General features: G+C 42.4%; 1 protein-coding gene across 1 annotated transcript; it reads right to left on the bottom strand.

The window, feature by feature from the left end:
• Positions 1 to 8,855: 8,855 nt before the first annotated feature.
• LOC140909930 (C-X-C motif chemokine 11-like) lies at positions 8,856 to 12,324 on the bottom strand. The gene is made up of 4 exons (XM_073340023.1): positions 12,267 to 12,324; positions 11,181 to 11,307; positions 11,015 to 11,087; positions 8,856 to 9,351 (listed from the first exon to the last, which is right to left on the bottom strand). The coding sequence occupies exons 1-4, from the start codon at positions 12,322 to 12,324 to the stop codon at positions 9,328 to 9,330; spliced, it is 282 nt and encodes a 93-aa protein (XP_073196124.1). The 3' UTR covers positions 8,856 to 9,327.
• Positions 12,325 to 12,766: the final 442 nt, after the last annotated feature.

The following is a 12,766-nucleotide window of genomic DNA, read 5'->3' as shown; positions in this document are numbered from 1 at the left end:
TGTTGGGTGCGTTGGGTACACCCTCTGCCGCATCCACAGAATCAGTCTATTACAGCTGCCCTCTGGGTGACTTAGCGGTCTGGGGTTGAATTCCCCCTGGAGCTCCTTACGTAAAGGCTTTTCTTGGTAATCAGGCCCTATATTAAGATAGATAATTAATCAAACGGCCTTCGTTTAATCATGATGTGAAAGTGAGAGATTTGCTGTGTATATATATTTAGGCATCAAATGGCTGATGATTAACCAGGGGAATGCACCTCCCCACCGCACCCCTGCTTTGCTTTTGTTTTCTCTATATTGAAATAATATCTTCATTATAACCGCAGGAGACCCCCCCCACCTTCCCAGTTCCTCTTTCAGTCTGAGTCTTGCTGACACTCTGCTAGCTGCATAACTAAGACAGAAGGGAAAAAATAAGAGATTTTCCATTTTATAAATCTGAGTCATAACCCAATTCTAGGTGATCACTTCCTAGATCTTCTTGGTCTCGATCCTATAAGGTGCTCAACATGGTCTCTGATCCAGCAAGGACCAACTCTATGCTTCAGGTTAAGCATGTGGCTAACCAGGGAATATCATGATACCCAGGAGAAAGGGAAAGTGTGAGGGAAGATACAGATCAGAAACCTTGGGATTGGGACTGCCTGTAAGAGGAGGATGGGGGAGTAAAGTGAGATTATAGAATTTCTTTGATAAGAAAACTACAGTTTGTATTGATTAAAAATGTGCACTGTGAAGGCCATGAATCAATGGGCCAACAGGACAGAGCGCTCTGGCCTCAAGCCAGCAAAACGCTGGCAACTGAGAAATAAACAGGACTTGTACCCACCATGGAAGGACATTGCCATTGCAAATCCAAAGGTCCTAGCATGTCTGTAATCAGCCAAAATGTTATTCTGTCCAAGACCAGCATTGTTCACTTGGGTACATAAAAACGGCCATACTGAGTCAGACTAATGGTCCATCTAGCCCAGTATCCTGTCTTCCAACAGTGGCCAATGCCAGGTGCTTCAGAGGGAATGAGCAGAAGAGGTAATCATCGAGTGATCCATCCCCCATCGCCCATTCATAGCCCAATGAAGTCAGTGGAAAGAATCCTATTATTCCACTAGGCTTTGAATCGATATCTGTATAATAGAACAGAAAGAACTGCAAAAAAATATTCTGTATATATTTGGCTGCTTACAAAAACTAACTTGGATTTGACCATATTTGCAACCATTTTGCACTGGCTCCTCATGAACGGCGGAGCTTCATTAATACAAAGAACGCTGAACCTGAATATTCACTCAAAACAAATTTCACATTGTCTATGATCATGATATTCAGAATTTGAAATTTGCACCTTTTGTTTGCATAAATCATCCAATCAGGGAGTATAAGCAATGCCATGACTTAGGTAACCCTCACAGTGTAAATTCCAGAAACTGAATCCTAAATTTTGACAACAAACTGTTTAAAAAATGCTGTCAAAATGTCAAGGATAATTTTGAAAAAATGAGAGTCTTGCTCTATGTCTTTGACGTTCCAAGGTGCAATGCAGATCAGCGAGGGGTTGTGACATCCCTCCCCTGCAACCTGGAGCGCCTCACAATGCTTTGCTGCTGTAGCTCCCACAAACAGCCTGACGGTCACACCCTGAGGATCTGTGTATAGCTGCAGCCTGCCAGCCACCTTCTGGCTTCCACCTGCGCTGGTTACCACTTTCAGGGTGACCTCAACACACTCCCAGTCCCAAATGTTTCCCCAAAATGTGTGTTCTGCACTGGCCAGCCTTTTCCTGGACAATTCGGATATTTTAGGCCCAGTTGCCCCTGTAAGGGAACAGTATCCAACAGTTTGCTTCTTTAAAAGGAGTTACCTAAACAATTTAGCTTGAATGCAGCACTGGATTAGTTTGATTGAAGAATAAACAAGTTTATTTTACTACAAAGAGAGATTTTAAGTGAGTACAAGTACAAGGCATTAAAGTCAGAAATGGTTACAAGACAAATAAAGATAAAATTATTTCTAGTAGCTAAAATTTAAACAACTAGACTTGGTTCGAGAGCAAATTCTTACCATATGCTCCCCGCAACAGGGCTGACCAAATTTCAGGTCCAGATCTCTCCCCTAAGTCAAATGGGCTGGTTTCTTTTTTCTTCTTAGATGAAAGAGTAATAGATGGATAGGGAAAGATACCTTGGGGTGTTTTTGCCCCTCACTTTTATAGTCCAGTCCTCCTTTGAAATGCATTTTTCTGAGGTTACCCCTAGATGAAGTTCATTACTACTGTGAGGATGGAGACATGGAGTCTTGTGGTGAAAGAGGTTCCATGCTGTTGTTTGCTAAAAGCTAGATGGATCTGTTACTGCTCCTCCTCTTTTTCAAGAATGGCCACTCGAGAGGTGCTTGCCAATCAACTTTGGTACCTGGCTAGAGGTGTCAGCTTATCCTTTGTCTTTGAGAAACTGATTTACCCTCTCCCCAGACTTGTCTGGTAAAAACATTTCAGACCTACATTCAGCCTATATTTATAAATGTACATATAATGTTGCACATTTCAGCATGATATTATTGACCAGTGAGTTAGTTTTCAAATGATACCTCACAAGGCACATTTTGTACAAAGATGATTACAATAATGTGTGGCATGTGAACACAGTGGTGCATTCAGTCACAATGCCTCAAACATTTTGCAAACCCCCAAAAACAGCAAAATTCAATTTGGCATGAACCATTCGTCATTAATATGATTAATCATTTTAATATTGATTAAATATCAATCCCATTTATCTACATTTCAGGTTATCTGAAACTAATTTGTCTCCCATTTCTGAAACTTGTCTAGACACCCACTTTTTTCCTGAAACTTTGATTTTCACCAAAGCTGCAGATGGCCGAGACATTACAGAAAGCATCATATGCCTTTATTGGTACTGGAAATGCACAAACTGAACAGATGTCAATAGCTCGATGATAGAATTTTTTTTAATGTTTATAGGTTTGCAAAACAAACATTGAAAATATCAGAGAATAACAACCTATTGACATGAAGGGCCTGATTCTCCACTGTCCTCCTTGTGGAATTATCTACACCTGTGCAAAGTGGGTGTAAAACACCACCAAATCAGCATGGTATCATTTTGCCCAATTTGCCCTTAGCTTGCACAGCTGTAAATGGCTACACATGGTGCAAAACAAAGGCGAATTGGGCCTTATGTCTCACTGGGGTTTTTTCCAGCTCTCATTGACTTTAACTAGAGCTGTGGGTATGCAGCATTTCTGGAACGCAGACCCTATGAACATAATCCAAGCCTCGATCCTCCAACCACACTCATCCTTAACTTGACTCACACAAGTATAGGGCCTCATGGGCCTGCTTCTGTGCTTAAACTTAAGGACATGGATACGGATGCGTGTGCAGGATCAGAGCCTGAGTTTACACTAGTGTCTGTGCTTGGATCAGGGAAGGAAGGTTGAATGTGGCTATGCCTTAACTTTTTTCCTTCTGACTGCTACCAGCTAAAGAAAGGGTGAGACTTCGGGGGCAGGGGGAAGGTGCAAGGCTGAGTGAGGGGGATGCTGTGTGTTCCCTTTTTTGCCACCTCAAGTATCCACTGCAATGCAATATTGAATAACATCCCTTCCTAGTATCTGAGACTTATCATGACACCGGGTTAGCAAAATGGGATGATCTGAGACTGCAAATGCAGAGAGCAGGCATGATTTACAAGAAATAAAAATGCTTTTATATCATAATCTAAACCAGCTCAGGAATTTTCCTAGGGACTGTGGCGTATTGTAAAATATAGTCCATGGCATTTTGTGACTCTGGACGCAGCTTTGAAAGTCAACAGACGTGATTTCTGGGAAGTAACTCTCTGCTTGCTGGAATTTATCCAAAGCTACAACAATCCAGCCTTCAAATCTCTTAATGACATTTCTGCAAGACAAGTCCATTGGCACTCCCGTGCCCTTTATGAACAGTAACAATTATTCCAATAGTCATCCTATTTTGAATAGAGTCACAGAAAACTAGTGTGTTTCCCACAGCAATGAGTTTAATTGTCAATATGTGTAAAAACACACTTCCAAGGAGAAATTTTAATATCAGCATAATTTAGGGCAAAATTGTATACCTCTTACTTGAATTGGTGAGCAGTTACTTGCACAAACAATCCCAGTCAAGTCAATGGGACTACTCACGTAATTGCTCACCAATGTGAGTAAAGGGTCTGTCTCAACAATAACGGCTTATACTTAGGGACAGCTTTTGATACCCATACTCCCACTGAGTAGTTATTCTGTAATCAGTGTTGCCAACTCTCATTATTTTTACGGTGAGACTTGTGATATTTGTTGTCTTAAAGTCTTAGCTTCTGGAGTCCTGTGAAAATTCGATGAAAATCTCAGCCTTTGTTGAAAATATGTCTGGCCCTCGTGGTTGAAGAGGAAAACCTGAAAATATGACCTGAATGTACCCTGAAGACTCAGAAACCAGAATGAAAATAAAAACCTGGTGGCTCTTAGATCTCGTGATTTGCAGGCCAATCTTGCGCTGTTTTTTGAGGCCTGACTTGCAATTTCTGAACACTTGAGGATAGCAATGCTGAAATGGTAGCCGTTGCTTTCTCCCCAACCAAAAAATGAAAAAATCTGTCCACTCCTGAGGGAAAGAGGAGAGCTCTACTTGCCTTCTGCCACACTGAAAGCATGGGTCAGTGCTGCTCTTCTCTATCAGCATCAGCAGGCCTGAGCCAGAGGGGGCATGTGAACAGCTCTGGGAAGGGCCACAACTTGGGAGGGGAATGTGAAGAATCTCCACAGCTGCAGAAGGAGCAGAGGTGTACTGGGGACAAGGGGCAGATGAACACTGGGGCTATGCATATAAAGTGAACGTGAGTTTGGGGGCAGGGACAGATACGAGGGCTGGGCACACAAAACTAATTGATTTGGGTCTGGGTGTGCAATGGTCTAGAAAGGAACCAAAGACAAACGCAAGGGCGCCAGGAGGCTGTAACACACCCCTATTAAAATGTAAAAAAAGGGCAAATTAACAACTCTAAAAATAAAACAGGCATCTATCAATGGAAACAAAATAGCTGTAATCAAAACCAGCATAAAAGAACTCCCTAAAAAAACTTAATAAAAAAACAAAATAAAAAAAAATAATTTTTTTTTAAAAACAAGCATTCATCAAACAATTAATTACAGCATAACAGTGCAAAACTCATTGGTCCCAATAAAAAAAAATCACTATATAAACAGGGTGTCTTGCCATAAATCTTTGGGTTCGTCCTGCCAAGACTTCCCCAGAGCATCGTGTCACGACCGACAGAACCCGGCTCCTCCTTACCAGTGATCAATCTAGCTGGCCACTAGGTTGATCCGGACTCTAAACTGGTAACTATAACATCGACTGGCGGGACAGTGTGTGTGTGTGTGGTGTAATTAAATGCATATGCTAATTGTTAAGCATCAGAGGGGTAGCCATGTTAGTCTGGATCTGTAAAAGCGGCAAAGAGTCCTGTGGCACCTTATAGACTAACAGACGTATTAGAGCATGAGCTTTCATGAGTGAATACCCACTTCGTTCATCCTCCCTGACTGAACTAACTTCGTTATCCCTAGCCTGATTCTTCTTTGCATATTTATACCTGCCTCTGGAAATTTCCACTACATGCATCTGACGAAGTGGGTATTCACCCACGAAAGCTCATGCTAATTGTTGTATCTTCAATAAACATGGCGTTTTGCCTTTTCCCCTGAAAAAAATCCCATGCGCTTCTTATAAGCATAACACTTGGTTGATGCAGGAACATGGGACCCAAAAATGAAAGTTACTTAGCAATACCAGGAGTTCTTGGCGATGAGTCCAGCAGGTGGAGCTGAGGGGCACAGAATTAACTGCCATTTTGGGGTCTGAGGAGAATCCGAGAGCACCCTGAGGCAGCACTTCATACAAATTTGCGACACTTGATACAAATCTGTGTAATTTTATTGACATTAAAGATCTACTGGCTTTGTGTCGGGTCATGTTAGGTCTGGGTTCTGGAGAAACGAAATGAGCTAGAATCCATATGACAAGGACTTAGCTCACTCACGGCTTGCTCAACATCACTCCCCCTTTGGTTGGTGGAGTTCAAAAATCAGAAGACAGACCAAACATGACTAATCTTTTTGGCCAAGCTTGTGAGGCCCTACACTCACCACAAGGGCATTGCTCTATCTACAGTGCAATCACTTTTGAAATCTACATCCAACCAATTCCTAAATTTCTGAGAATGTTCTCAGCATCAAAGGGGAGAAAACTGCTTTTGGTGAAAACTGGAAGGGGAAAATGGGGGACAACCTGATATCTGGTTAGTAGTCTCATCAGCTTCAAACACCTCAAATTGTCTATATATCCCTTAATGGCAGCAATTAACACCTTCCAGCATAATATCCCCATCTCACTTTAGAATGTTGACATTTTGAATGGCCTATTACAGAGACTATGGACATTTCTGTGATAATTTTATGAAGCGATGCATGACTCAGTTTCCCCCTCTCACTTTGTATTGCTACCCACTGGTTGTGAAGGAGTTAATTTTCCCATGTGGCAGGGAAATAAGGGTGTTGGTGTTACTTAGACATAGGTGGGTTGGTGTGAATTAACTGTCAAAGTATCAAAGGAGTTGCCTCAGAGGTATAATGGAATACAAACAACCAGATAACACCTGGAGCCAAGGGAAGCAGAACATGTGAACACAACATGCATGCAACTTGAAAGAAAGGCCTACATGTGGACATACTATAAAGGCCTACAAGGGAATATATGGTTGCTGCTGCTGCTACCTAGGGCAGAGAGACAGACGAAATCCAGGAGGCTTTGGAAGAGAGGGTGGGTAATTTTGCAAACATGGGCTCTCAGTTAAATTTTGCTTTTCCATGGTAACCTGAGGACCCTTAAATATTGTGTTCCAGTTGACTGATAAATGCTGGCTTGTTTTGAAGGGCTGTCCTGCTGGCTGTGTCACTCCTCAAAGCGGTGAAGTCTCTCCCAGGGGTCTAAACTCGCTTGGACTGGCGGAAGAGCCATGCTGAGAAGCCAGAGGTCCCAGTGTTGGGGTAGCGGAGGTGCAGAACTCACCAGTGCGAAAAGTGAAGGTCTAGGGCCTAGAACAAAGGTGATGCTCCCAGAAAGACTGTATGAAAGCTTTCAGAGTAGCAGCCGTGTTAGTCTGTATTCGCAAAAAGAAAAGGAGGACTTGTGGCACCTTAGAGACTAAGGTGCCACAAGTCCTCCTTTTCTCTTTCTATGAAAGCTGGAGACACAGAGCACACACCCTGTAAATTGTGACACCTGTCTGATAGAAATAAGAGACTAGGGTACACAGACCCCAGTAGGTGGCCACCCAGAACCTGCAGCATGGGGAGGAATCAGGGAGAGGGCACACAGAACTACTGGTATGTACGAGGAATAGGGAGCAACAGTGTCTGGGGAGGGGGTGGGGCTGTGATAGGACTGAACCCCCATCATCTGCAAGAGTAGCACAGGTACCCAATTAGTCCTGCTCTGCAGCTGGGGAGGTGAGTCACTACCTGACTCCTGGCCAGAGGGAGCAGAGCAAAGCCATAATAAGTAGACTGAAGGTGGTTGGTTTGTAGAGGAGACTGGCTTTTTCAGCTGAGAGGAGTTCAGGGTTAGGGTACAGAGACAACAGGGAATATGGGGGTGGTATAGGCTCCTGCAAGGGAAGTCCTGAGGTACAGTTTGTAAGGATTTTGGTAGCCCAGAAGGGTAGGAGAACTATTCAGTTCTGTTTGGACTTGTTTATGATACCTTGGAAGGGGTCTGAACTTAAGTGATATGGCCAAAGGGCTGAGCTGCAGAAGACCTGGGCCTGGAGGCAGGCAGCTGGCAGGAGGTGCTGGAGCCAAAGGTGGCAGCAACATCCTGCACAGATGCAAGGGGTGCTCTGAGGGTGTGTGAGCCCTGCTACAGGGGCAAATGGAGTCCCTGGCATGGGGTGGGGGCTGGTTATAGAGAGTCCTTGAAGTACAGGAGGATGGTACACATGGTGATTGTGGGTGAGAATAGAGGGATAAGGAGCCAGTGGTGTGCACAATGAGTTCAGTTTACTGAAGTAACAAAATGTTATTAGCTTAACTCCCCTAGCTTTATATATATACAAAACCCATTTCTTGTGTGTGGGGGATCCTAACTCATGATTTTTAAACTTTGGGGTTGATAATATTGCTCCCATGAGAACTGTGAGCCCCTGAAGTGCAGGGGTAAGTTGCAGCATGCTCCTGTAGGCGTTCTTTGGGAAGGGCAGGGCTTTGTTATACAGGACGACTCCCTCAGCCCATGCAAACACGACTTTGTTGAAATCAGTGTTGCTAAGTTGACTTACATCGGCTGAGGGTCTGTGCCAAAATGGGTCCAGTAATATTATTCATAGTGTGTTTGGGGGAGATATGTATTTTTTCCTTAGAAGAAAAAAAAGCAATACTTGTATCCAACAAATCTATTTATTTACAAAACACTTGTACAAATTCAAGATATTATTTCAATGTTTAAAAAAAATCTAGTCAGACAAAAAACAAAATGTGCCTTTATGTATTTCAAAGTATGTCTTTTGAAATGATTGTACATCGATACTTACTATTCATGACAAATTATGTCTCAATGTTACAATCAGTATGATACAAACTGATAGAGGATAAAAATCTGAAAACGGAGGGTGACAATCCCTCTTAAACTCCCTTGTGAAACAAACAAACCAGCACTTTGAGTTAAAGCTAGGGTTAAAACTCTGATCTGGAGTTTCCTGGCTTTTGTTAGTTTGTATCAAGCATATTTTTATCTAAATGTGGGTTTCCCTTGCATACTTTTTAAAAAGCAGAATGCTCTTCCTGAATATTCATAGAATATGAATGATTTACCCAAAAGACTCAGCTGGTTTCTTTGGGATAGGGTTCTACAGCATCTCTAAAGTAAATGCATATTTAAGCATATCAGAGAGGACCAACTTTTTTTTCATGTCCTAGCAAATCCTCTTTGGCTGAGGTCAAGTCCCTGATACCAAAAGGCCTGACAAGGCTAACAACAGCAGTTGAAATAACCCAGTGTGAAGAATGCTGACAGATGTTGACACACAGAAAAACAGATGCAGATATTTTATCTTCTGTGGGGCTGATCACACATCATGATGTTCTTGCATGGCTAGAACCTATGGAATAGCACTCCAGTGAACAGTCAGGCTTGCTGGGTGCTCGCTTCAGATGTGAGCAGGTAAATGGCATGAGCAGTCATGTCCACTAGTAGTTTTGCACAGTCTTCCTTTCTGGTTTCTGCTGTTAGTTATTTCTCTTCAAGAATTTCTGGAAAGGGGAAAAATACTGTCAGTTCTCTGGTCTGGCCTCCTTCAAGTGCAGTGGAAACTATGTTCCATTATTGCATCGCCATGATAGCAAAGTGCATTACAAAGGTAGGAAAGTATCCATGCCCCCACTTTACAGGTGAGGAAACTGAGTCATAGAGGTTGAGCACCTTATACTATGTCACACAGGACCAGATTCTGGTACCCTTACTTATGCTGAATAGCACCTTATTCTATTGAAGTCAATGGGACTACTTCTGGATTAGCGTAATACTTGCTGGGTGTAAATGTGTCAGAATATGGTTTACAGTCACTAGGTAGCAGCACTGGGAATAGAACCCAACAGTCTTGATTCTCAGGACCCCACTGTAACCAACAGAAGACACTGCTTCACTTGAAAACTTTGCGTCAGTGAACTGGAAGCATGATGCACCACAAAACCCACAAATGCTCACAAGAGCAAGCAGCAGGCAGGCAGGCAATGCCAAACCAGAAACACACACAACTACACGTGGGCCACATTCATGATCAGATTTCCCTTCCCAGTCAGAAAACTTTCAAGCGCCCAGGACTGAAAGCCTCATATCTGCTATTCGGACTCCATTACAGGAGTCTGTTAAATGGTTAACCTAGTAACCATGTATGTTTCCACAGGCCTGGCTCTTCTATAAAGTTAAATTAGAGTTGAGCTATGCACAGTCCATCTATTCATTTAACAATTCTCGGCTATCAGGTCAACTTCCTATTGGAATTAACTTCAGTGCACCTGACAGTTTGTTTCTGAACAGCTGTTTGGTAAGGTGACCTTTGGAAAGAGCCATCACTGTGTTTCTGCATGTGCTCTAGTTTAGGGCATGCAATTATTATTTAAACAAGCTTATTCCACTACCCCGTACTGTATTCCTATACTTGGGCTTCACCATCTCCCAAAGGATTAGTTTCCTACTGGAGTCACTTATCCATCAATATTTTTTCTTCTTCTATGCTTCTGAGCATAATGGAAATCATTTCAGTGCATTTTGTAAAGGGTTACATTGTGCATTTGTTCTACACCAATATTATGGGTCTCTACTAAGGGGTGACAAATTAAACTCTAGGCCCTGATCTTGCTGCCTCTCATGTCAATGATAATACTTCATGCAGGCAGAGAATCCACTTCCTCATTGCGTCTAATATGTAAATACAATGCATGTAAGCTAGGCTTTTTTAAAATTAAGGGCTCATAAGATCTTGACCAGGCATGTACCACAATTCCCCTTCAGAATGAGCATCTTGATATATTTGATTTAAAGACCCAGAAACAAAGCCACACAATGATGACTCCATGATTTAAGAAAAAGGGGTTTAAACCCAGTGTTTTCACTGTGCTGAAAGGGGATCCTCTCATCCAACAGTATCTCCCAATATCAGAATGTCAGTGCTGTCAATCCAAGGGTTTTGAGATCCAGGAAACGCAGCTGCTAAAGATATGTAGTAGACTGATAACAGGTTCTGAGACTTGTCTTTCAAATGTCTAATGTTGGAGTTATAAAGAGTTTAGTACAGACTAAAGTAAAATATTTCCTCAAATCCCAAAGTTGCATTCCCTACAACTTGCATCGAAAAACCTCAAAGTGGAGCATTCTAGAAAAAGCCAGGGCAGAGGAGGCATCCTTATGACTTACCTGTATCATGCGTGATGCTAGCTTGGATGTGCTGTTCAGACACTTTCTTTGCCCGCTCCCTTTCAGTGTGATGCTGTCAGGAGAAAAGATGACTTAGCATGAAATGGGACGTGACCGAATAAATACTAAAATACTGTGCGCTGCACAGTATTAATTGTGCACTTACATCACTTCAACTTGCTGACAGCTGCTGCTTTGCCCATATATTTCAACCTTTGCGATATGTTTTGGGTGGATTGCAGGTGCACCAGCTGTCACACAAAGACAGCGTCCTCTGCTGGAGGTTGGCATTCCTACGATGACATAAAGAATACGGACATATAAATACATTTGAGCACAGCATTGTTTATTATGATAAAACTACTGGGACAAATTCTCCTTTCTGTTACGCTGGTGTAACTCCACCAAAGTCAGTGTAAGTTTAGCAGATGTGAGAGGTGAAATAAAATAATAGATTTTCGGGGAAGGGGGGCTTATTGCCTGTGTCTGAATTGTCTTCTGACAGATCAGGGCGGAGAGAGCCGGTTCTTCAAATGTATTCAGGAAATCAAATAATTGAAATCAGTGGAAGTTAGGAACCTAAATACCTTTGAGAAGCTGAGCCAGAATCACTTGTTAAGCAGTATTTGACCCTTTCATTTCTAGCAGAGGTGGTTCCAAATAACATTTCAACCACTGCCTCAATAAATGAAAGTTCGGCATGATCGTGGCGGCGTCGGAGACATTTGCACAACAGCACCTGCATGGAGCTGGTGGTGTTAATCCTATACTTTCCCTTTCCGTGATCATGGATAATAAAATTATATCTCTGTAGTGAAGAGCATCTATATTACCATAAGCTGAGCATTAATTTACACTTTGCTTGACAAATCAGACCTTTTCTGCTGGGAGAGACCAGTTTCCAGAAGGGGAGGGGAGAAACCACTTTAAGTAACAAAATAAGATTGTACAAAACGAGTGAATTTTTTCCTGTTTGTAGCTTGTTTTGCATTGCCAATTACAAAAAGCCAACAGCTGCCTCTTATTTACTGCCTTAAGTATTTCCTGATATTGTGTCTGAGCAGCTGTTAGCAGGTTTGATCTCTAACATAACACTTGTAAGAGACTGCAAAGCGTTTAACAAGGGGTTTTGTGCTAAGGGTTTGAGATAGTTGATAGTTTTAAGACATTACAGGAAAGAGGAGTGAAGAGCAATGAAAGTTTGCAGGAATAATGTAAAGATCAAGCTGTGCCAAGGGAAATGCTACTGTACCTTGCACCAGAACTGCAGCCAGAAGAAGCAGGAGTGAGAGACGAATAAGAGACTTCATGTTCAGCTGCTGCTGCTCCTCTTCCACTTGCTGCTCACTTGGAGGCAAGTAGATGTGGTGTGGGGTTCAGAGGGAGCTTCTGGACTGCTATTTGTAGGGCATTTTCACTTAGTCTATAAGTCTGTAGGCGGGAATTCCCACATCAGAAAACCCCATCTATCTTTCAACAGCCTGGTTTTCTTCCCCGTAGAGAAGCAAGTCTGTGCTAGTTTCATTTTCCCAGTTAGAAGAAATCCTTACCTATTCCTCTCAATCCAAGGATCTGATCATTTATGATTTTATTATTTAGTTAGTTTTATATTGGCAGGCCCTGGCTCTATGTGCCGGCTGACTTAGGTATGCTAGTTTCCATCCAAAAACTCTTCCTTCCCCCTGCCCTAGATTTACCATTTTATATGTGGTAAGAATTGCACCTCAGCATTAGAAATTAAAGTATATCATC

Source organism: Lepidochelys kempii, chromosome 4, assembly GCF_965140265.1.
Source record: "Lepidochelys kempii isolate rLepKem1 chromosome 4, rLepKem1.hap2, whole genome shotgun sequence".
In the NCBI taxonomy this organism is placed as follows: Eukaryota; Metazoa; Chordata; order Testudines; family Cheloniidae; genus Lepidochelys; species Lepidochelys kempii.
This window is presented reverse-complemented; position numbering and strand designations above follow the sequence as displayed.

What these genes read in the sequence shown, in the direction of transcription:
- LOC140909930 (XM_073340023.1), bottom strand. Translation starts at nt 12,324, where the DNA reads ATGAAGTCTCTTATTCGTCTCTCACTCCTGCTTCTTCTGGCTGCAGTT. An exon ending in GGCTGCAGTTCTGGTGCAAG is followed by an intron (nt 11,308 to 12,266) that starts GTACAGTAGCAT and finishes ATGTCATCGTAG; the next exon opens with GAATGCCAACCTCCAGCAGA. An exon ending in TGTCAGCAAGTTGAAGTGAT is followed by an intron (nt 11,088 to 11,180) that starts GTAAGTGCACAA and finishes TTCTCCTGACAG; the next exon opens with CATCACACTGAAAGGGAGCG.